At 40.2% G+C, this 22040-nt stretch overlaps 1 protein-coding gene across 4 annotated transcripts in view; it reads right to left on the reverse strand.

Annotated features, from left to right (window-relative positions):
* The window catches only part of LOC115254148 (PAN2-PAN3 deadenylation complex subunit PAN3), a 111415-nt gene that overhangs the window by 15054 nt on the left and 74321 nt on the right, over positions 1-22040 (reverse strand). For all 4 annotated transcript variants that reach the window (XM_029869802.2, XM_062853736.1, XM_062853738.1 and 1 more), the window contains exons 6-16: positions 15060-15160; positions 14826-14964; positions 14622-14768; positions 14420-14563; positions 14245-14361; positions 14057-14180; positions 13869-13991; positions 13676-13805; positions 13479-13615; positions 230-421; positions 3-165 (exon numbers count right to left, since the gene is read on the reverse strand). In XM_029869802.2, the coding sequence (XP_029725662.2) occupies positions 3-165; positions 230-421; positions 13479-13615; positions 13676-13805; positions 13869-13991; positions 14057-14180; positions 14245-14361; positions 14420-14563; positions 14622-14768; positions 14826-14964; positions 15060-15160 (1517 nt within the window). The remainder of the gene's footprint in view (positions 1-2; positions 166-229; positions 422-13478; positions 13616-13675; positions 13806-13868; positions 13992-14056; positions 14181-14244; positions 14362-14419; positions 14564-14621; positions 14769-14825; positions 14965-15059; positions 15161-22040) is intronic.

Below are 22040 nucleotides of genomic sequence, written 5' to 3' on the forward strand. Positions count from 1 at the left end.
ACCTTTTCAACGGTCCCTGCGTCCAGCTTGTTGAGACACTGCACGATGTGGGACTGGTTCAGCCAGGGACGGCCGTCCTCCGTGACGGTGTGGAAGAGGTAATCTCGGAACAGTTTCAGCATGTACCGATCGCCCGTTTCGGACCACGTGACGTCCAGGTTAAGTCTGATGAAACAAAAAATGTCAGAATGTATGCCATAAATGGACCTAGAAGCTCGAAGAAACTTACTCGGGTCGTTCGTTGACGGTGCCCAGCTTGACCAGCAGTCGATAGAGCCGACCGTTTTCCATCTCCCGGGCCAGTTCGTCCTCCTGGATATCACATTGGGATTGCAGTGCGTCGAGCTGCACGTAGAAGCGGGCACCGATCATCGGCATGATCTCCGTCACCGAGCGCCGGTTGCTCGATGAGAGTAAGTATCTGAAATGAATGGTAAACATTTTTTTTTTACTGGAATACTGATCTGCCCAAGCTCAGGAAATAATGCAGAAACAGACTAATGCCTAAACAGACGCAGTTCACAGGGCAACAGGGACAGGAGCCAAGGGGCTTGACGAATTCCCCTTCTGCGATTAAGGTGGGAGCCTAGGATTCTTTTTTAAGTGAAACATATCTAGTGTGGACTTACCACCTTTGGTACCGGGAAGATACGGATTGCTCAAGCGGAGTATGCCTAGGAGTGGCGTGGACCCAGCATTGGGCTCTGATGAGTCTCTTCAGAAATTACACACATCCGGAAGCAACTCTGTACAAGCGACATGGCAGCGCTTTCAAAGTATTACAGCCCAGCAAGGAGTGCCTCGGCACATAAGGATACTTTGTAATGGGTTACTTAGACGATACCCGCTTAGGTAACTATGCACCAGTAAGCTGGTAGCGACGGCATTCTGTTCTCTTAGTAAGGTCGGGTGACACTGACTTGAAACGGCGGATGACCTAATGTCGGCGCTGTCTTCCGTCCCATAAAATGTTGGCGTGGCTCTAACCTTTCAGGACGCGCAATGAGTAATACATCCCAAAATCAAATGATCTAAACCGGAACGACAGTGGTAACGGCATTAAACCCGTTCGCACGTAGAGAATTGGCGAGATCGCCATTACAAGGGGCTGATGTACCCACCAGCAAGCAAGCTGTAGGAGGCTCAATAGAAGGAGCGCGAGGCAGCATAGCACCGGACGAGGAAGCCCAGATGAGTTTGCTTCCGGATGTGTGGAATTTCTGAAGAGGACCAGCAGAACCCACTGCAGGTCCCCCGCCACGCCTAGGCTTACTCCGCTTGAGAAAATCGTATGTCCCGGTGCTCGGTCACCTCTCCCGGTGCCAAAGGTGGTAGTCCACACTGATGTGCGAATATGGTTCGCTAGGAAAGAATCCTAGGCTCCTAGCACCGGAACATACGATTTGCTCAAGCGGAGTAAGCCTAGGCGTGGCGGGGGACCTGCAGTGGGTTCTGCTGGTCCTCTTCAGAAATTCCACACATCCGGAAGCAAACTCTGTACAAGCGACAAGACACCGACCGCTTCCAAAGTGTCACAGCCCAGCTAGGAGTGCCTCGGGCACATCAGGAACGATGCCAGTACACGGTGTGCCAAAAACCGTTATTAACAAATAAAAATGTCCATCAATTTGGCACCCGTCATTCGAAAGATATACTATCCTAGTATCTACTCTGAAAATTTGAAAATCTTTCATCGAGGGAAATTGAAGTTTTTGTCATTTGAGCATATTGCGTTATTTCTATAGGGTTTTCTTATATGAGAAAATATGCACATATCGTGATTCTACGGCCATTTATAATTTCAACCCAAATAAACATTGTTTTTTCAAATACTAACCAACGTGTATGATGTTAAGCAAAGTTTCTGCAAATTTGACAACATTCTGTTAAATTCCTTCCTTTGAGATTCTTCTCAAGTTACAGTTATTTGAATAATTTACTCTATTTCCCTAAATTTTACTTATAATCGCTATAATCCAATTATTTCCATGCGACTATCAAACCCGTATATGTTATCAGAACATAAATGTTAACCTTTTCAGAAATTAGTATTTAATATTTGTGATTTTTGATCCAATTTGCGATAAATTGGAACCATTCTATTGATGAGTTTGATAATCTCAATGGTATGGGAGCTTAAGACGTTTGTAGAATAAATTTGAAAAGTGTATCTTTAGAGTATCTTCTTACGAGCTTAATTTGAGCTATTTAACGACTGAAATCTCATCAATGATAAGAAATCCATGCGTTCGTTTATATACGTACGATTTTATGTATAAATAAGTTATTTTTTATAAAGTCTCATAGATTTATTATGTGTTATTAAATTTTACTTGAAATGTTATGTAAATGCACGGTTTCTTATGATCGGGAGTTTAGAAGAAATATTATATTTCGTTTTCTAAACAAAAAGATAACTTTGAATTAGATACGACAAGAAGCACAATAGCTAATCATTTTGAAGTATAGGAAAATTAATATTAATTGTTTATGCAGTTTTCAACCTTAATATCAAATACAGGATTATATATATTGTTCCATATGTATTAGTCTGGGACACGGTTATATGGGAAAAAATGGGAAAACTCTCGTTCCTGTATACTTTTTGAGTGCTATTTTGCCCTCATATCAACTGTGCAAAATTTCAGCTCAAAGAAACTATATTTTAGCTCCCGCCTTTTTTAAATGTTCATACTATTTAGTATGAGGAGAATTTACTTCTTCAAAGAAAAATCGGTAGGGGTCTCCTTTTGATCCCTAAAAATGAATTATGAGATCTCTGAAGAAAACTTCACGAGAATTCAGACCTCCGAATACCGCAAAGCGATGTATTGTTCGTTAAAAAAATATAAAGCCTTACCCGATCAATGACGATATATTATTATTTATTATTAATCCTTACATGTTAAACGGCGCGGCGTTACCATGCAGTTTGGTTTTCTTTCGGTTATCTTTTTCCACATGCCTTAGATCGATTTACGGTGTTCGGAGGGTTGATTACTCGTCAAATTTCCTACAGAAATCATTCATCAATCTAATTTTTAGGGATTAAGGGGCCACCTGTGGCGATTTTTCTTTGAAAAGGTGATTTTTCCCATAGTAAATTGTATGAATAACTTAAAACGGCTGGCACTAAAGTATAGTTTCTCCGATCGTGCTGAAATTTTACACAGTTGATATGAGGCCAAAATGGAGCTCAAAAAGTGTGCAAGAGTGAAATGTCTATTTAAACCCATGCTAATAAATATTGTTGTTGTTACAATTTTTAATACCTCATGACAGTTGTTTAAGGATGTGAATATGAGATTATCACTTAATTTTTGATGAATTGGAGTTGATACCCAATACCGTAAGCTATAACTCCTATTATCTGATGGAATATTTTTTTTTTTAAGATCGGTTATCCACGTTAAAGATACATTTTTACCTTTTTATAATAGACTAGAACATATTTTAAACATGTAGTAGATTTTCTTCCTAACACTTTTTCAAATTATTTTATAAATGTCTTTAACTCTTAAGCCAGCGTGACTATCAAACCCATCAATATAATGGTTTCAAATTTGTCGCATATATGCCCAACAATCACGTATATTCAACACACATTGCTGAAAAAATGTTTTGATGACGTATACGGGTTTGAAACTTGTAAGTAACTGGATTATAGGCAACATATTAGGGAAATATGTTGGGATATCAGAGTAAACTATTCAAATAACTGTAACTTGTGATTCCTCTAACAAAATGTTGTCAAATTTGCTGAAACTATGCTTGAATATCATACATTTTGATAAGTATTTGAAAAAAATAATGTTCATATATTTGTAGAAATCATAAATGGCCGTAGAACCACGATATGTGCATATTTACTTATATATGAAAATTCTATAGAAATAACGCAATATCTTCAAATGACAAAAACTTCAATTTCCCTCGATGAAAGATTTTCAAATTTCCAGAGTAGATACTAGGATAGTATATCTTTCGAATGACGAGTGCCAAATTAGTGGACATTTTTTTTTGATAATAACGGTTTTTGGCACACCGTGAGTAAGTTCCTGATTATGGTATACTGGTCATGCTTAGTAATTGGTTTCGAGATGGTATACGCTTAGGTAACCACGCACAAGTGAGCTGATGGCGACGGCATTCTATCCTCTTATTAAGGTCAGGTGACACTGACTTGAAACGGCGGGTAGGCTAATGTCGACGCTGTCTTCCGCCCCATAAAACCGTGGCATGGCCTTAGAGTACGTTTCTGATCTGTGCCCAGCTTAGGCAACTACCTGGGCGGAAGTAGGTTCAGTAGAAGTATCCTGATTAGCGCTGATCTGGATCTGAGCCCAGTCCCCATAAGAACCTGGGCCAACCCTCGGGTGGCCTCCCTGTTTGCATAGATAACCACCAGGATCCTTGGCGACTACTTCATTTACAGCGAGGGATAGCGGCTCTAAAAGGGGGCCCAACAGCAATGAATCTTAACACCCAAACCAAAACCGAGGTCGAGTGCGGAGTTGAGAACAGTGAGGTGTTGAACCCGTTTGCGCGGGGTGGCTTGGCGAGATCACCACCACGAGGGGCTGGTGCACCCACCAGCGACGCAACGGCGGGTAGCTCAACGAGCGCAAGTGGAGTAAGCGCAAAAAGTGGTACAGTGCCAACTAAGGAAGCACAGGTTACTGGTGTAGACCTCACGCGGGCACTGAACCAAAGATGTTAGTAGTGGCCGAACAGCTGGACGAGCTAATCGGATATATTAGTGGGCGAAGCAACATTCGCAAGGAAATTAAACAGGCCCTGCTGAAACTGCGCAAATCGTTGGCTCTGGCCAAAAAGGAGTTCGATCTCCTGGCAGAGGATTGAAGTGCTGCGGACGCGAGCAAAGAGGAACGGTCCACGCAAACGGACAGCTTCCTCTTTGCGGGTAACGCGACAATGCAGCATGAGACCATGCAGCTCGCCGGGCAGAAACGGGTGCGAAGCCGAAACGGGAGTAAAAGGAGCAACCAGCGCGAGCAACCAACGCGCAAGGGGCAGGGAAACCAAGCCCCAGCAAGCCAACCCCAAGAAGAGTGGCAGCCAACCAGACCAAGGGAAGGAGAACCCATGGATTACGGTTGGAAAGAGAAAGAAGTTGAGAAAAGGGAAACCAGCCTGGTCTTCAAAACCGAGGCGGACACGTATGCCGAGGTGCTGCAGTTCATGCGGTGCGAAAATCGTCTCTCACCGCTGGGCGCGGATGTAAAAAACATGGTAGTGCTGAAGAAGGTGCATCCTACAAGGCACTAGCCTTGCACTAGCCCAAGAAGTACTTGGAGGAAAAGTACAGGTAAGAGCTCTAACAGCGGAGGCAACTCTCCAGGGTAAAAACTTGGACGAAATCGCCTGCGCAGAGGAGCTCGCAGCCGTACTTAAACAGCAGTGCGAGATAGATGTACCAAGTGCATCGATCCACCTGTGAAAGGGCCCGGCTGGTACGCAGATTGCCACGTTCAAGCACCCCGTAGGGGGCTTGGGGCAGCAGGGATGAAAGTCCTGGGGCCTGCGCACAGGGTTTCAGCTCATGGTCTTACCTTTCAGAAAAGCCTTTGTTCAAAATATTCTATCGGTAAAAATTGAAATAAATCAAGTTTGAAAAAAAAACCGAGCCGAATTTTCCTCCCAAAATCCGTCAAAATCGAGTCAAATCTTTTGTAACTTTGGGAATTATCAATATTTTTAACTGAAAATTGCACCACTTCATCATCACTTTATATTGACAATCTATGATCAAAATTTCAAATTAATAGAAATTTCATATTTTCAATTGTGATAAGTTATGTAAAAAAAATACTATTGAAGAAATCCGTAATTTAGTGATAAATTGAAGTAGCTTTATGAAAATTTCACTGCAGCGTCAGAAAATATAGGATCCAATTTTCATCCAGTATACCTTATTGTAAGCAAGTTGGTGGGCAACACTTGGTAATGCATTGTAATATATAAGCAAGTATGAGACTGTTTGACCAATGCCAAATATTTGACCACTTTTGACAGTTTTGACCAAGGTGTACCTGGCAAACAAAAATATTTGTCACTCTCGAAAAACGAATAGGGGCAAAGAGAGCCAAACAACCTGCCAAAATTTATCTGTCAAAAGAGGTCAAATATTTGGCGTCTTGGCAAAGAGTGTAATAGCACCCATAGTAACGCGTGTAACATCACTTGTTTGCTTACAGAAAAGTTTTTACAGTAGCCAACATTTGAAATTCATACACAAAATTTAAGTTGACAATTGTAGACAATTGTCTTTTCATTGACATATGTTTGTAACGGATTACGCGTAACACACTATGTGTTACGAGTGAGATGCCATGTCATAAATAACTAATTTACGGAAATTTAAGTAAACGCGTCATACAATATTGATTGTTCATTAAAAACTTAGAACTGAACATGGAATGGAACGAATTGACGTCGGCTTTTCTGCTGCACTGGTGCTTCATTATGGTCAATACGGAGTGAAAACTGTGGGCATCCAAAAAAGTACTTCAACTTTGACGATGGTTGTGGCCCAAATCACTGGATTACAATTGTTCGACCACATCATTTCCACCCAATTGTTAGCAGGACGATGGCATAACTTAACCCTCTAATACCCAAATTTTTGATTTTGATCTAAATATCATTTTTCGTCATCTAAAATTGATTTAAACATGTTTTGGAAGATGATTCTTTTTAATTCTCGATTTCGTGAATTTCAGTTTTTGATTTTTCTAATTTTTATTTTTTAACATCCCCACACTTTTAAATTTTTTCTGGAAGCCTAATTGGGGGTACGTATTTTTCGAGTTGAAAACATTTTGAGATTTTATGATTATTGTTGAAATATTTTTATTTTTATTTTTTTTCAAAGAAAATTTTATTTTCCGTGTAATTTTAAGGAAAAATAATTTTAGAGTGTATTCGATTCCCTTAAACAATTGAACCAGGGTAGAATGATTTGGGAAAAATTTTAAAAATGTTAATTGTAGCGATTTAATACAAAATAAACAATGACTTCTAAAAAGTGACTAAAACATCAATTTTTTAATGATTTTTAAAAAATGTAAAAACACTCTAAAATACACCAAAAACCATTTTGAGATATACAAAACAGTCCTAAACATCAGCCAAAAATATAAAAAAAATGATTTTCCACGAAACAAAAATTACAGAAATGCTCAAACTATACCCCGTCTAAAGGCGGGGTTGGGTATTAGAGGGTTAAGCTATCCACGTAAATAAAGTCTGATGGAAAAAGCTGCGATATTGCGGTAGGGGTAAAGAAGATGGCTGGTGTGAAAATCGCACCGGCGAATGTTCATGTTACTTAAAATAACAAACAAATATGGCAATTCACACCGTCTTCAGCCAGACGCTGACCAGACTGAATATTACTATCATCATACAGTGTGAGAAATAAGTATAAAGACAGAGCCGTTTTCCATACAAATCAATCATGTTTAGAGATCACAATCTCTTTTTCTAGCGATTCGATTGTTATGGAATTTTGTCAGCAACCTTAAAATAACTAGAATTTTGGCTAGAAATATAAATCATCATCCATGAAAACGTTTATATCGACTTTTCAGATTCAAATAAATATAAAGACACTTTTTTCCATATAAAAATCTGTCTTTATATTTATTTGAATCTGAAAAGTCGATATAAACGTTTTCATGGATGATGATTTATATTTCTAGCCAAAATTCTAGTTATTTTAAGGTTGCAGACAAAATTCCATAACAATCGAATCGCTAGAAAAAGAGATTTTGATCCCTAAACATGATTATTTTGTATGGAAAACGGCTCTGTCTTTATACTTATTTCTCGCACTGTATAACCGACAACACACAGAAGCTAGTTAGGAATTTTTCGTTTCTCGAAAAGTTTTTTTTCCGAGTCTCCCTCCATGACTTACTACATATACACCTAAACGTTTACCACCACGAAGCCCACAAAATAGAAAAAAAAAAATGAACTAATTAACCACGGCAGACCCCCTTGGGCTGATCATATAACACAGATGCCGGAGAAATGACAAGCGGATATAGTGTTTATTAAACTAAGAAGAGACCATCGGTTATGTGACAGGTCACGCACGATGCCTTGTTGTTTGCAGTTCGGGATGATATACAAAATTATGCTCTGAATATACTTCATTTGATAGAAAATCTTCAAACTTGATTTATTTCAATTTTTACCGATAGAATATTTTGAACAAAAGCTTTTATGAAAGGTAAGACCATAAGCTGAAACCCTATTAAAAAGGTTTTAGGTTCATGCAAGTTCAATAATATGTAGGTTCCTGGTATGCGTGCGACTCTGAAGGTCAAAGATTTAGACGCGGTCACCGAAGTGGAAGAGCTCGTCACGGCACTGCGACAACAGTGCGAGGTGCAGGTGGCCACCGCAGCCGTTAGACTACGGAAAGGGCCGGCAGGGACACAGATAGCTTTGGTTCAGTTACCTGTGGCGAACGTCAAAAAGTCGGATAAAGTAGGGAGGATAAACGTTGGCTGGCGCTTATGTCACCTAACGTTCCACGAGCCAACGGAGGATTGCTATATGTGTCTGGAATCTGGACACAAGTCAAGAGACTGCAAAGCCAGGAGAAAACTGTGTAGGAGATGCGGCGCCGAAGGCTATAAGAAACAAGGCTTCACGAGTCCTACCATTTCTTTGATCTGTACTGGATAATCCGTGAACAACAGGGATGCAACGGGGGGTCCAAGGTGCTCGGCCTTCAAGAAAGCCGCAGTGAACAAATCACAGTGCAGGTAACGCAGCTAAACCTGAACCACTGTGACGCGTCTCAGCAACTGATATGTGAGTGGAGGACGGATATCGTCATCATAGCGGATCCATACCGAGTACTCGCTGGCAACGGCAACTGGGTCGCGGATGGGGCCAGAAAAATACCGGCGATATGGACGACGGGTAAATACCCCGTCCAGGAGTTGGTGTCTACTACTTATGAGGGCTTCGTGGTCATCAAAGTAAACGGGGTCTTCTTCTGTAGCTGTTATGCGCCTCCGCGGTGGCCGATCGAGCGGTTCACGCAAATGCTGGACCGCATGACGGCCGAGCTAACTGGGCGAAGGCCGGTGGTTATAGCGGGTGACTTTAATGCCTGACCCGTTGAATGGGGAAGCCGGTTCACGAACCAGCGGGGTCTGATCAGACACTGGCCATATTAGTTGTTGACTTGCCTAATGTCGGTACCAAGAGTACCTTTAGTCGAAACGGTGCGGAGTCGATTTATTGACGTTACTTTTCGTAACCCTGGCCTAACAAGTAGTGCGAACTGGAGAGTAGACGATAGCTACACTCGCAGCGATCACCTGGCGGTTCGCTATAGTATCGCAACAACAACAGCAGGCAGCGGGTAGAGGAAGAGGCGGCTAGATCAAGGCCAAGCCCTCGCAGGTGGAAGACATCATACTTCGATGAAGGGGTATTTAGGGAGACGCTCCGCTGTGAGCCAAGTAGGTTTCGGTTCAGACGGCGGCGAGCTTTTTCCGCGTCATGATCCTAGTCCTTGGCCTTCTTTGTAAGGAGAGCTGGGGACTGGGGCTGGTGATGAGGTTCTTGTGGGGACAGCAAAGTCCCTTAGCGTAGGTAAAGCCCCAGATCCGAACGGAATTCCGAACTTATTTAACCTTAAAAGTAGCTATTGCAAAGGCTCTCGGAATTATCAGATCTGTTATGAAGAAAGGCCGTTCGGGCATGTGTCGAAAAGAGACAAATGTATAATGAAAAATCTTCGATGAAATCCTTGGAGCAGCTAATTTTGGTTTTCTGAGAAAAGCTTGAAGGGAAAATCCAGCTGGAATTGCAATTTCTTGAAAAATATCTGGAGTAATCATTGAGAAATCACATCTACTGGCATTTTTCTTCGTGCTTCTATAAAATCATGGGCTGTGCCGTATTTTCTCAACAGTTTCCTCAATTTAGCTGTGATTATTGTGCTGCTTGGTCTTTGTTGAAACCACATTGAAGTTCGTTGTTGGCATTAATTGAGTCATTCCAACCTACTTCAAGTCGAAGTTGTTTGTGTTCAATGAGCCAACTTCATGATTCTTGGAATCGCCTGGACAAAAAGCTCCTTCACGGAAGGGAATAGTCGAAAACAGATAATTTCAAACATTATTTTTGATTTTTTTTTTCGTAAACAGGATGAAAAACTTTGTTGCCAGCTGCGTTCATTGTCAAAATAGTGCAATCAAATTGAAGCAACATCGAGAAAGCCGAGAGAGTTTGAGCCTGATCACTAAACAGAGTTTTTGATCTGCAATCTGACGTGACAGACGTCATTCTCGCTTAAAAACAGAAGATCATCAATACTCCAACACTCAAAGAGCCTGTGTGTTAGTCCCAAGCAGTAATCTGTTTGATTTATTGTGTGAGAATACCTAAGGAACAATGATTCATTTAGATAACATTGCAATGACATTTTTATTACACATTTGTTTTAATAACAGTTTAACATTATTTCATCACAGCTTGTAATCAGGGTAAAAGGTTATTGCGGCCATAATAATTACAAAATGCACCATAGGAAAATCAAAATGCACCATAAATAATTAAGTAATGTACCGATAAAATGCACAACTTTCTCCATAAATAAATAGAAATGTTCCATAATAAATTAAAAATGTAGCGGTAAACCAAGAAATTTTCTGGTTAAAAATGAAACATTGTATCAATAAAAACATAAATGAAACACCATAAACAAACAAGTTTGCTCCATAAAAAATAATAAAAACATCCATAAATAATGAACATTTGCTCCATAATTATACCATATTTGCTCCATAAAAAAATGAAATTGCACCATAAACAAACTATAAATTTTACCTTAAAGAATGCGAAATCTACAAAAATAATCAAATTCTGCATCATAAGCAGTTTTTCAACGGCTAGTAGCACTGGAAATATGTAAATATATGTTAATATGTGGAAGTTAAAAGGCTATATTCTGCTCCTTCTGCCATGATAATCTAAAAATAATCTAATTAAAAGAACGTTAGTTGTTATCAGGATACTTAATTTATTTTATAATTATATAAAACATATATTAATTATTTATCGATGCAGATGTAAAGAGAATAAGAGTTAACCCTTTTATGATAATTTTTCCGATCAAATTGAAATCATTAATAAATATATGTTAACTCCAAGAATATGGTTAACCCTTTTTCAAAATGCGGGTTCTTTTAATCCATGCGGCGTAGCCTGTGGAAGCGTTGTAACTATGTCGATTCGGTTCTAGGTAATCCACAAATCCAAGAATTTGCCCGGTATAATGCAAACAGAGATGTTTTCCCTTTTTTTTTAAGTCCGACGAGCGCTAGCGAGTTCGAACAGCAAGCGATTATCCGGTAAATTGCATTCATAGTTTTTCCATCTTTTAAGTCGTTCTATCATAGATGTGTGCTTCGGTATATGATTTCTGTTTATTTTCTTTTTACTTTTCATATTAACATTTTCCAATCCACATCCTAAAGTACTATATGTCGTTGGACACTGTAGCAATGGTACAATAAGATTAAATTTATGTAGCTTTTACATTCTTTGTGGTAAAATTTACAATTTGTTTATGGTGCAATTTGATGATATTTATGGTGCAAATACATTTTTTTTTGAGCAAAAATGGTATAATTATGGAGCAAATGTTGCTTATTTATGGATATTTTTATTATTTTTTATGGATCAAACTTATTTGTTTATGGTGTTTTATTTAATTTTTTATCGATACAATGTTTCATTTTTAACTAGAAAACTTTTTGGTTTACCGCTACATTTTTAATTTATTATGGAATGTTTATATTTATTTATGGAGAATGCTCTGCATTTTCTCGGTACATTGCTTAATTATTTATGGTGCATTTTTATTTTTCTATGGTGCATTTTCGTTTATCTATGGGTGCATTAAATAGGCTGCCTGTAATCAGCTGTTGTTCAAACAAAAATGGAGAAATTATTCAGCAATCTTTTCTCCAAGCGCGATACTGGCTTAGCAGTCGGAATTCGGAATCTGTGTTATATCATCCTCATATTAAACATGTATTCAGCTATGATAACCTGCTGAAACAAAAACAAGTTGAAGTACGCATTTATAATACACAAACTCTTCTAAAAATTTCTCAACTTGGGATTTGAACTCGTGATCTCCCAACCACCCGTCGCATGCCTTGCCGTCTACACCATTCTGGATTTGGGAAGTTGCTCGCTGAGAGCGAAATTTCTTCTCAAAGCTGTGAAAGATCAATATTCAGATTTACAAAAGGTTGGAAATATTTACCAAAAAAAAGTTGTGAAGATTACTACAACTTCGAAATTGCTACGAAAATTAACAAATATTTCAAATATTTTGCATTGGTGTGCAACAAACATCAATACATAATTATCAATGAGGAACTGCTTAATTATCATCACTTTGACCTGTTGTTCAATCGAAAAGTGATAATCGAACAAATAAATCATAAATCCATTTATATAGCTAACTTTTAATGAACTTATCCACAATAGCTGAAGTATTGAACATCAAAAGTATTTGTTCAACTTATGTAAACCACAATAATCAGCTTTCGGAATCAGTGGAACATAAGCTTTTTAACGCGTAGATAAAAGTTCTTCTTCAGCTTATATTAAAGCTATTAAGGGCAATTCGAACAAACAAAAATTGCTGACGTTTGTAAATCTTGTAATTTAATTGCAGTTCACATACGTGCCAAGTGTTGCATTTTGGCTTATTTACAATGTAAATAGCATTATTTTAGCTCATTATTCGATTTTGTTCAGCTGAGAATGTTATAAACCAGCAATATATCGACAGGCATGCTTAATAATGACTACAAATTGTTCCTTGGGTAGCTGATCTAGCGATCCTGTAGTACGAGCGAACAAAAAAACGCCCACTGCTCGACGATTTTCCGATGATTGGCCTGTGTCCTACTTCGAAACTCATTTACATATCGCAAGATTATCAAGAAATTGGATTGGCCCTAGAGCGATCGCGTTGCTGTATTTTGTACAACACGTTGAAAAAATCTCGTTTTTCGTATTCAGCATTAGTGTGATGCTGGAGGTAGTGGCCAACCGCGCGAGTTACGCAAGGTTTAGTAATTATAAATATTCCGATACTAGCTGTCCCGGCAAACTTTGTCTTGCCGTCTTGTGCTGGTTTGACAACTGTTGAGCTCAAAATAGCACCGCACTCTAGATTGGTTTGATTTCGATCATGTTGATTTTCTTCCCAGTTCAAGAAAAATCAGTAATTTATCAGTTTTCTTACTTTTCTAGTCTATTTTTGTAACTTTTTATACATATAAACACAGCCATCACGAATACGAATCAAACCATGCAAGAGCCATCCTGATTGGTTCACCCGTTCGTGAGTTTTGTTGCCTCAAAGGGACTTCTAACTCATTTTTATATATATAGATACTCACAAAATAATGTTCCTCAAATCGGACGAGTAGTGCCGCGATATCAGCTCAATACTGTTCTGGATCTGGTCTCGCTGTACGGACTGTAAACTTCGGCAGGCGAGAGCCAAGATCAGTTTTCCTAGGGCCGTTAGATCATCCTAAAAATGGGAAATTGATTGGACTTGTTCATCGGATGACTGTCGGACCAATTAGCAAACCTGTTGATGATGATTGACCACGGTCAGCGGGTTCGTTTGGCTGGGATCGTACGTAGCGAGGTCGGATATCGCCACGCAGCTGAATCGTATCCGCTTGCCAGTGATGATGATTTTCGTGGGGTCCAGTGTTCTAAAAGGCAGAGTTGTTTAATCAATCGGTTTGCTACATTACACAGAGTCTCCTAACACGTACCGGCAGGCCAGACCAGCCTGGTGGATTGCCCGGAGCCCGGCGGACAGCTGAATTATCACCGACCAGATTTCGTTCTCCGCTAGGAGCGTACTGGTAGCCGCCCGATGAAGGGTGCTTTTGTGGCTGTCAAGGAACGAATCGTTAGAGTTGAGGGAACACTGATCCATAACGGAACTTCCTGCACTCACCTGAAGGGTCGCACTTCGCCGGAGAATGGATCGGAGTAGCCGTTCGTCGATTCTGCGCTCGGGATGAAGTATTTCGAGAGTAACGTCTGCGATCCGGGATGATAGTCGTACACTATCACCAAGGCTGAGGAATGAGAAGTAGCTGTTAGATGAGTTCACGAGACCATGTCATACAGCTTAGAGCTTACAATTATCACCAAAGGTTTTCGTAGTAAATACTTCTCGAAGTTGTACTACGTTTGTGTGCTGGAGCTTTTTCCACATGTCGACAATCTGCATGCACTTGGTCGACTGAAGACGGAAACCTGAAGAGGAAGCAATTCGTAGACTTTACAAAAACACCTTATTTCTTCCGGATCTTACCATGAAGACGTCTAAGGCAGTATTTCACGCCCGTTAGATTGTGTGTTGCTTTGTATGTGGACGACTGTACCGGTAGCTTGGGATGGACTGGTAAAGACTCTAACTGACACAAAGAATGATAGTTCTCCACTTCTAGAGGTAAATCTGAAATCGCAACGGGAGTTAGAAAATGTCATGAAGAGATTTCAACTACTAGAAATACCTTGACACTCGGTTTCAATACTATTGACTATTTCGTTCCTAGATAAAATATCGTTTCTCAGTTCGTCCTGCAGGAAGTACGCCATCGACAGTTGTGCCTTCGCTTGCATGTTGACAACGTGCGATGCAGGTCCCGGGTAGACATGTCCTGAAACAGGGAAGGAAATAGTTTTCGAGCTTCTTTTGGACACAGCCGTGCACTGACCTGGATGCGAGTAACTTAAATTAATTTGTGAGCTTGCTACGTGGACAAAGGTATTTTCAGTCGTGTTAACTGTACTACTCGGTGTTAATTGATGGTTCGCTGCGGTCGGATAGAAATACGTCGTGCCGCCGACATTCTCCTGGAAGAGAAGGAAAATTTGTAGAAAAAAACTTTGCACTACTGGCTTCGCGGGGTGGTCGAAAGTTCAACGACGAACGGGAAGCGACACTTTACTTGATGGATGTTGGTGGTAATTGGCGGTGGTGATGGTTGAGGCGTAATTCGAGGAGATGTATTAGTACTTTGTGGTGATTCGTTACGGAGTAAACTTCGCCCTTGAAAGAGAACGGGAGAAAGAAAGAAGATAAAATGTTGATTAGTTTTGGCTTGGCTTTCGCAGACGGGAGCAGTTACTTTAAAATAGTGACACGGTTTAACGTTATTTTAAGTTTTTTTTTGTTCAAGTTATACAAACAACAACGAAACATTCAGGTCACAAATGTAGTGTTTTAGTTTTACCTACTGCTATAATATATTGAAAGGAGTACATCTCCATTGAAAGTAATTTCCAAATTCTTCCAAAATTTTGAAGAAAAGTTCTTCAAAAATGTCCCAGAAACTCCTTTACAAGTTCTTTAAAAAAATCTTACAAAGTCATTCGATTTATTTTTCAGGCATTACCAAGGACATTCCTTCAGAACTTTCTCCATGAGATTTTTGGAAATTTCTCCAGAGATTCTTTCTGAAATACCTTCAAGCATTCCAATGTTCAGAATTTCTCAGATCCTTCTGAAATATCTGCAGATATACATAGTTCCAGTTTTTTTTTTCACTAAATTAAAAAAAACTTAAGTAATTCCTCCGTTTTATATAAAATTTCTCCTGTGATTTTATGGAAAAAATTGGCTAAACTTGCCACTATTTTTTTTATATCCCTCATAAATATTTCTAGAGATTTCTCCAAAGATTACTCAACAAACCTTCCATGGACTCCCTGAAAAATTTCACCATGGATTCTTTAAAAATCCCTCCAATGTATGTCTCTCATAGATTCCTCCGAAAATTCCTCCAGCAATCTGTTTTAAAAATCTTCAGGTCTTCCTTCAGAAATTTCTCAAGTAGTTCTATCAAGAATTCTTCCAGGAATTCTTCCAAGGTTTCCTTTAGGAATTCTTCCCGAGATTCCCTCAAGAATTCCTCGAGGAAATCCATCAGGAATTTCTACAGGTAATTCTTTCAGAGATTCTTTAATGAATTCATCAACTGATTCCTTCAGGAATTCATCCAGTGATTCTTTCAGGAATTCGTCCAGTGATTCCTTCAGGAATTCGTCCAGAGATTCCCTCAGGCATTCCTCCAGAGATTCCTTCAGGAATTCCTTCAGAGATTCCTTCAGGAATTCCTTCAGAGATTCCTTCAGGAATTCCTTCAGAAATTCCTTCAGGAATTCCTCCAGAGATTCCTTCATGAATAACTCAAAAATTTCGCCGGGCATTTCTCTAGAGATTGCTTCAGGAATTCCTCCAGAGATTCCTTCAGAATTCCTCCAAAGATTGCAAAAAATTCCTTCAAGAATCCGTGCAGAGATTCCTTCAGTAATTCTAGCATGGCTTCTGTCAAGAATTCTTCCGGAAATTCCTTCAGGATTTCCTCCAGGGTTTCCTTCAGGAATTCCTCCAGCGATTCCTCCAGGGATTCCTTCAGGAATTCTTGCATGGCTTCTATCAGGAATTCTTCCGGAAATTCCTTTAGGATTTCCTCCAAGGTTTCCTCCAGGAATTCCTCCAGAGATTCCTCCAGAGATTCCTTCAGGAATTACACCAAAAATTCCTTCAGGAATTCCTCCAGGGATTCTTTCAGGAGTTGCTCCAAAGATACCTTCAGGAATTCCCCTAAAGTTTTCTTCAGGAATTTCTCCAGCGATTCCTCCAGGAATTCCTCCAGAGATTCCTTCAGGAATTCTTCCAGAGATTTCTTCAGGAATTCCTCCAGAGATTCCTTCATGAATTACTCCTGAATTCCGTCAGGCATTTCTCCAGGGATTCCTTCAGGAATTCCTCCAGAGATTTCTTCAGGAATTCCTCCAGAGATTTCTTCAGGAATTCCTCCAAAGATGTCAAGAATTCCTTCAAGAATTCGTGCAGGGATTCCTTCAGGAATACTTATGGCTTCTGTCAGGAATTCTTCCGGGAATTCCTTCAGGATTTTCTCCAGGGTTTCCTTCAGGAATTCCTCCAGGGATTCCTTCAGGGATTCCTTCAGGAATTCCTCCAGAGATTCCTCCAGGAATTCCTCCAGAGATTCCTCCAGGAATTCCTTCAGAGATTCCTCCAGGAATTCCTCCAGAGATTCCTTCAGGAATTCCTCCAGAGATTCCTTCAGGAATTCCTCCAGAGATTCCTTCAGGAATTCCTCCAGAGATTCCTTCAGGAATTCCTCCAGAGATTCCTTCAGGAATTCCTCCAGAGATTCCTTCAGGAATTCCTCCAGGTAATCCTTCAGGAATTCCTCCAGAGATTCCTTCAAGATACCTCCAGGGATTCCTTCAAGAATTCCTCCAGGAATTCTTCCAGGGATTCCTTCAGGAATTCCTCCTGGGATTCCTTCAGGAATTCCTCCAGGGATTCCTTCAGGAATTCCTCCAAGGATTCCTTCAGGAATTCCTGAAGGGATTCTTTCAGGAGTTCCTCCAAGGATTTCTCCAGGAATTTCTCCAGGGATTTAATTCAGGAATTCTTCCAGGGATATCTTCAGGAATTCCTCCAGGGTTTCCTCAAGGAATTCATCCCGGGATTCCTGCAGGAATTCCTCGAGAGATTCCTTTAGGCATTCTTCCAGAGATTCCTTCAGGTATTTCTTCAAGGATTCCTTCAGCGATTCTTTGAGGAATTCCTCCAGCATTTCCTTAAGGAATTCATTAAGCACTTCCTTCAGGAGTTTTTCTAGAGATTCTTTCAGGAATTCCTCCAGGGATTCCTGAAGAAATTTGTCCAGGGATTTCTAAAGGATTTCATCCAGGGATTCTTTCAGGAATTCATGCGGGAATTCCTTCAGGAATTCATGCGGGAATTCCTTCAGGAATTCATGCGGGAATTCCTTCAGGAATTCCTCCAGAGATTCCTTCGGGAATTCCTCCAGAGATTCCGTCGGGAATTCTTTCAAAGATTCCTTCTGGAAATCCTCCAGAGATTCCTTCGGGAATTCCTCCAGAGATTCCGTCGGGAATTCTTTCAAAGATTCCTTCTGGAATTCCTCCAGAGATTCCTTCGGGAATTCCTAAAGAGATTCCTTCGGGAATTCCTCCAGAGATTCCTTCATGAACTCCTCCAGATATTCCTTCAGATATTCCTTCGGAAATTCCTCCAAAGATTTCAACAAGAATTCGTGCAGGGATTCCTTCAGGGTTTCCTTCAAGAATTTTTCCAGGGATTTCTCAAGAGTTTCCTTGAATTCTTCCGGGGATTGCCTCAGAGATTTCCCCAGAAATTGTTACAGTAATTCCTCTAGAGATTTCTTCAGAGAATCCTTCAGGGATTGTTTCAGGAATTCCGCCAGGGTTTCATAAGGAAATTTATCCAGGGATTCCTTCAGGAGCCCCCAAGGGTTTTCTTCAGGAATTCCTCCAGGGAATCCTTCAGGAATTCCTCCAAAGAATCCTTCAGGAATTCCTCCAGGGAATCCTTCAGGAATTCCTCCAGGGATTCTTCAGGAATTCCTCCAGGACACCTTCAGGAATTCTTCCAGGGAATCCTTCAGGAATTCCTCCAGGGAATCCTTCAGGAATTCCTCCAGGGAATCCTTCAGGAATTTCTCCAGGGAATCCTTCAGGAATTCCTCCAGGGAATCCTTCAGGAATTCCTCCAGGGCACCTTCAGGAATTCCTCTAGGGATTTTTTCAGGAATTCCCCCAGGGAATCCTTCAGGAATTCCTCCAGGGAATCCTTCAAGAATTCCTCCAGGGAATCCTTCAGGAATTCCTCCAGGGAATCCTTCAGGAATTCCTCCAGGGAATCCTTCAGGAATTCCTCCAGGGAATCCTTCAGGAATTCCTCCAGGGAATCCTTCAGGAATTCCTCCAGGGAATCCTTCAGGAATTCCTCCAGGGAATCCTTCAGGAGTTCCTCCAGGGAATGCTTCAGGAATTCCTCCAGGAAATCCTTCAGCAATTCCTCCAGGGATTCCTTCAAGAATTCCTCCAGGGAATCCTTCAGCAATTCCTCCAGGGATTCCTTCAGCAATTCCTCTAGGGATTCCTTCAGGAATTCCTCCTGGGCTTCCTTCAGGAATTCTTCCAGGGATTCCTTCAGGAATTCTTCCAGGGATTCCTTCAGGAATTCCTCTTGGGCTTCCTTCAGGAATTCTTCCAGGGATTCCAGTTTGGCTTTCTATTCCGCAGAATTATCACCTGTTCTGTGGCTTAGTTGGTTAAAGCACCGGTCTCGCGAATACGGGGTCGTGGGTTCGAATCCCACCAGAACGCGATTTTTTTCAAAAATTCATCCCTCAATTTGTCAATTAGCAACATTCTGTGTCTTCTAACTACAAGTTTTTCTGTATGTTTATGACATACCAGCTAATCTGGTAAATGCCAGTAAAGGGCCCATATAGCCGAGGCGGTAAACGCACGGGTATTCAGCATGACCATGCTGAGGGTGACGGGTTCGATTCCCGGTCGGTCCAGAATCTTTTCGTAAAGGAAATTTCCTTGACTTCCTTGGGCATAGAGTATCTTCGTGCCTGCCACACGATATACACATGCAAAATGGACATTGGCAGAGGAAGCTCTCAGTTAAAAACAGTGGAAGTGCTCATAGAACACTAAGCTGAGAAGCAGGCTTTGTCCCAGTGAGGACGTTACGCCAAGAAGAGAGAGAGAGCCAGTAAAGGGCAACATATATCAGAATTCCTCCAGGGATTCCTTCAGGAATTCGTCCAGGGATTCTTTCAGGAATTCCTCCAGGGCACCTTCAGAAATTCCTCCAGGGAATCCTTCAAGAATTCCTCCAGGGATTCCTTCAGGAATTCGTGCAAGGATTCCTTCAGGAATTCGTGCAAGGATTCCTTTAGGAATTCGTGCAAGGATTTCTTCAGGACTTTCTCCAGGATTTCCTTCAGGAATGCCTCCAGGGAATCCTTCAGGATTTTCTCCAGGGATTCCTTAAGGAATTCCTCCTGGGATTCCTTCAGGAATACGTGCAAGGATTCCTTCAGGAAATCGTGCAAGGATTCCTTCAAGAATTGCTCCAGGAAATCCTTCAGGAATTCCTTCAGGGAACCCTTCAGGAATTCCTCCAGGGAATCCTTCAGGAGTTTCTCCAGGAATTGCTTCAAGAATTCCTCCAAGGACTCCTTCAGGAATTTTTCCCGGGATCCCAGAAATCCTCCAGGAATTCATCCAGGGATTCCTTCAGGAATTCCTCCAGGAATTCCTTCAGGAAGTCCATCACGGATTCTTTCAGGAATCCCTCCAGGGATTCCTTCAGGAATTCCTCCTGGGCTTCCTTCAGGAATTCTTCCAGAGATTCCTTCAGGAATTGGGATTACTTCAGGAATATGTGCAAGGATTTTTTCAGGAATTCCCGAGCAGAGGAGAATATCAAATTAATAACTACGAAATCACATAACTTGTTTTTATATCTTGTTTTGTTATTATTTAACTATCAAGGCATAGCTTTTTCATCACAAATTTTGTAGGACAATCTTATTTTGTTATAATCAAGCTATTGAAATACATTCACTCAATTTCATTGCAATAACATGTTTTGTTTAAGTACAAGTTTTGTTATTGGTATACTATTGACCAACTTATCAACAATAGCACAACTGTAACAAGTTTTAAAATCAAAGCAACATTTCGATAACAATGACCTGTCTTGTTTTGATCTATTTTTATATACTGTTAGGACGGAAATTTATGAACGAATCCTCTGAAAATTCCTTAGTTCTGGAGGAACCCTTCGATATCCTGGAGAAGTTTTTAAAAGAACACCTGGAGCAGTCTTATTAGAAATTCCAAACGCAATTCTTATGAGCGAGCAATTTTTGGAATTCTTGGCAAAATCTTTTGAAAACTTCTTGAGAATTCCTCGGAAAAAAACTCCTGATGAAATTTTCAAAAAAAAAAAACAGAGTGATCTGAAGATGAAATTCGGGACAAATAATCACGGGAAATTTTGAAGATATCCTTAATAGGATTCTGTTTATAAATTTGTAAATGATTTCGTGGAAAAACTCTAGGAGAAATTTCTTGAAGATTTTTTTTTCACATGCTTTTAGAATGAATTAAAACTGAATATTTTATTTTTCGATCATTCAAAGTATTGTTACTCATGTTATTGGTGGGTTTGTGAAACAAAGTGAATAATTTTATATAATAATGTATAATACGTATCATAATTTACTTAGTTACCATTTTGATATCATAACAAATTTTGCTTTCCGATTATTATCAATAACATATTAATATCAATATTTGTTATTGAAATATTTTCCAAATTCACTGTTATTAAGTTGTTTTTAAAACTAACAAAACAAGTTATTAAAATGGTTTTCCAAGAATATTTTTTTGTCATGATATTTGTTATTTTGCCGTCTATGACAGACAGGTTTATAACATAATATGTTATGTTAATAACTTAAAAATAATCGATTCTATTATTCAGTTATTTAAATCAAATAACACACCTCCTTATGCTGTTGTTATTCCCTTCTGCTCGGGTTCCTCCAGGGATTCCTTCAGCAATTCCTCCAGGGATTCCTTCAGGAATTTCTCCAGGGATGCCTGCAGGAATTCTTGCAGGGATTCCTTCAGGAATTCCTCCAGGGATTCCTTCAGGGATTCCTTCTGCAATACCTCCAGGGATTCCTTCAGGAATTCCTCCAGTGATTCCTCCAGTGATTCCTTCAGAAATTCCTCCAGGGATTCTTTCAGGAATTTCTCCAGGGATTCCTTCAGGAATTCCTCCTGGCCTCCTTCAGGAATTCTTCCAAAGATTCCTTCAGGTATCTGGGATTCCTTCAGGAATCTGTGATTCCTTCAGGAATCTGGGATTCTTTCAGGAATCTGGGATTCCTTTAGGAATCTGGGATTTCTTCAGGAATTCGTGCAAGGATTCCTTCAGGAATTCCTCCAGGGATTCCTTCATGAATTCCTCCAGGAATTCCTCCAGAAATTCTTTCTTGTTTTCATTCAAGATTGCCTACAGGAAGTCATTC

The sequence above is a fragment of the Aedes albopictus genome, chromosome 2, assembly GCF_035046485.1.
Source record: "Aedes albopictus strain Foshan chromosome 2, AalbF5, whole genome shotgun sequence".
Lineage (NCBI taxonomy): Eukaryota > Metazoa > Arthropoda > Insecta > Diptera > Culicidae > Aedes > Aedes albopictus.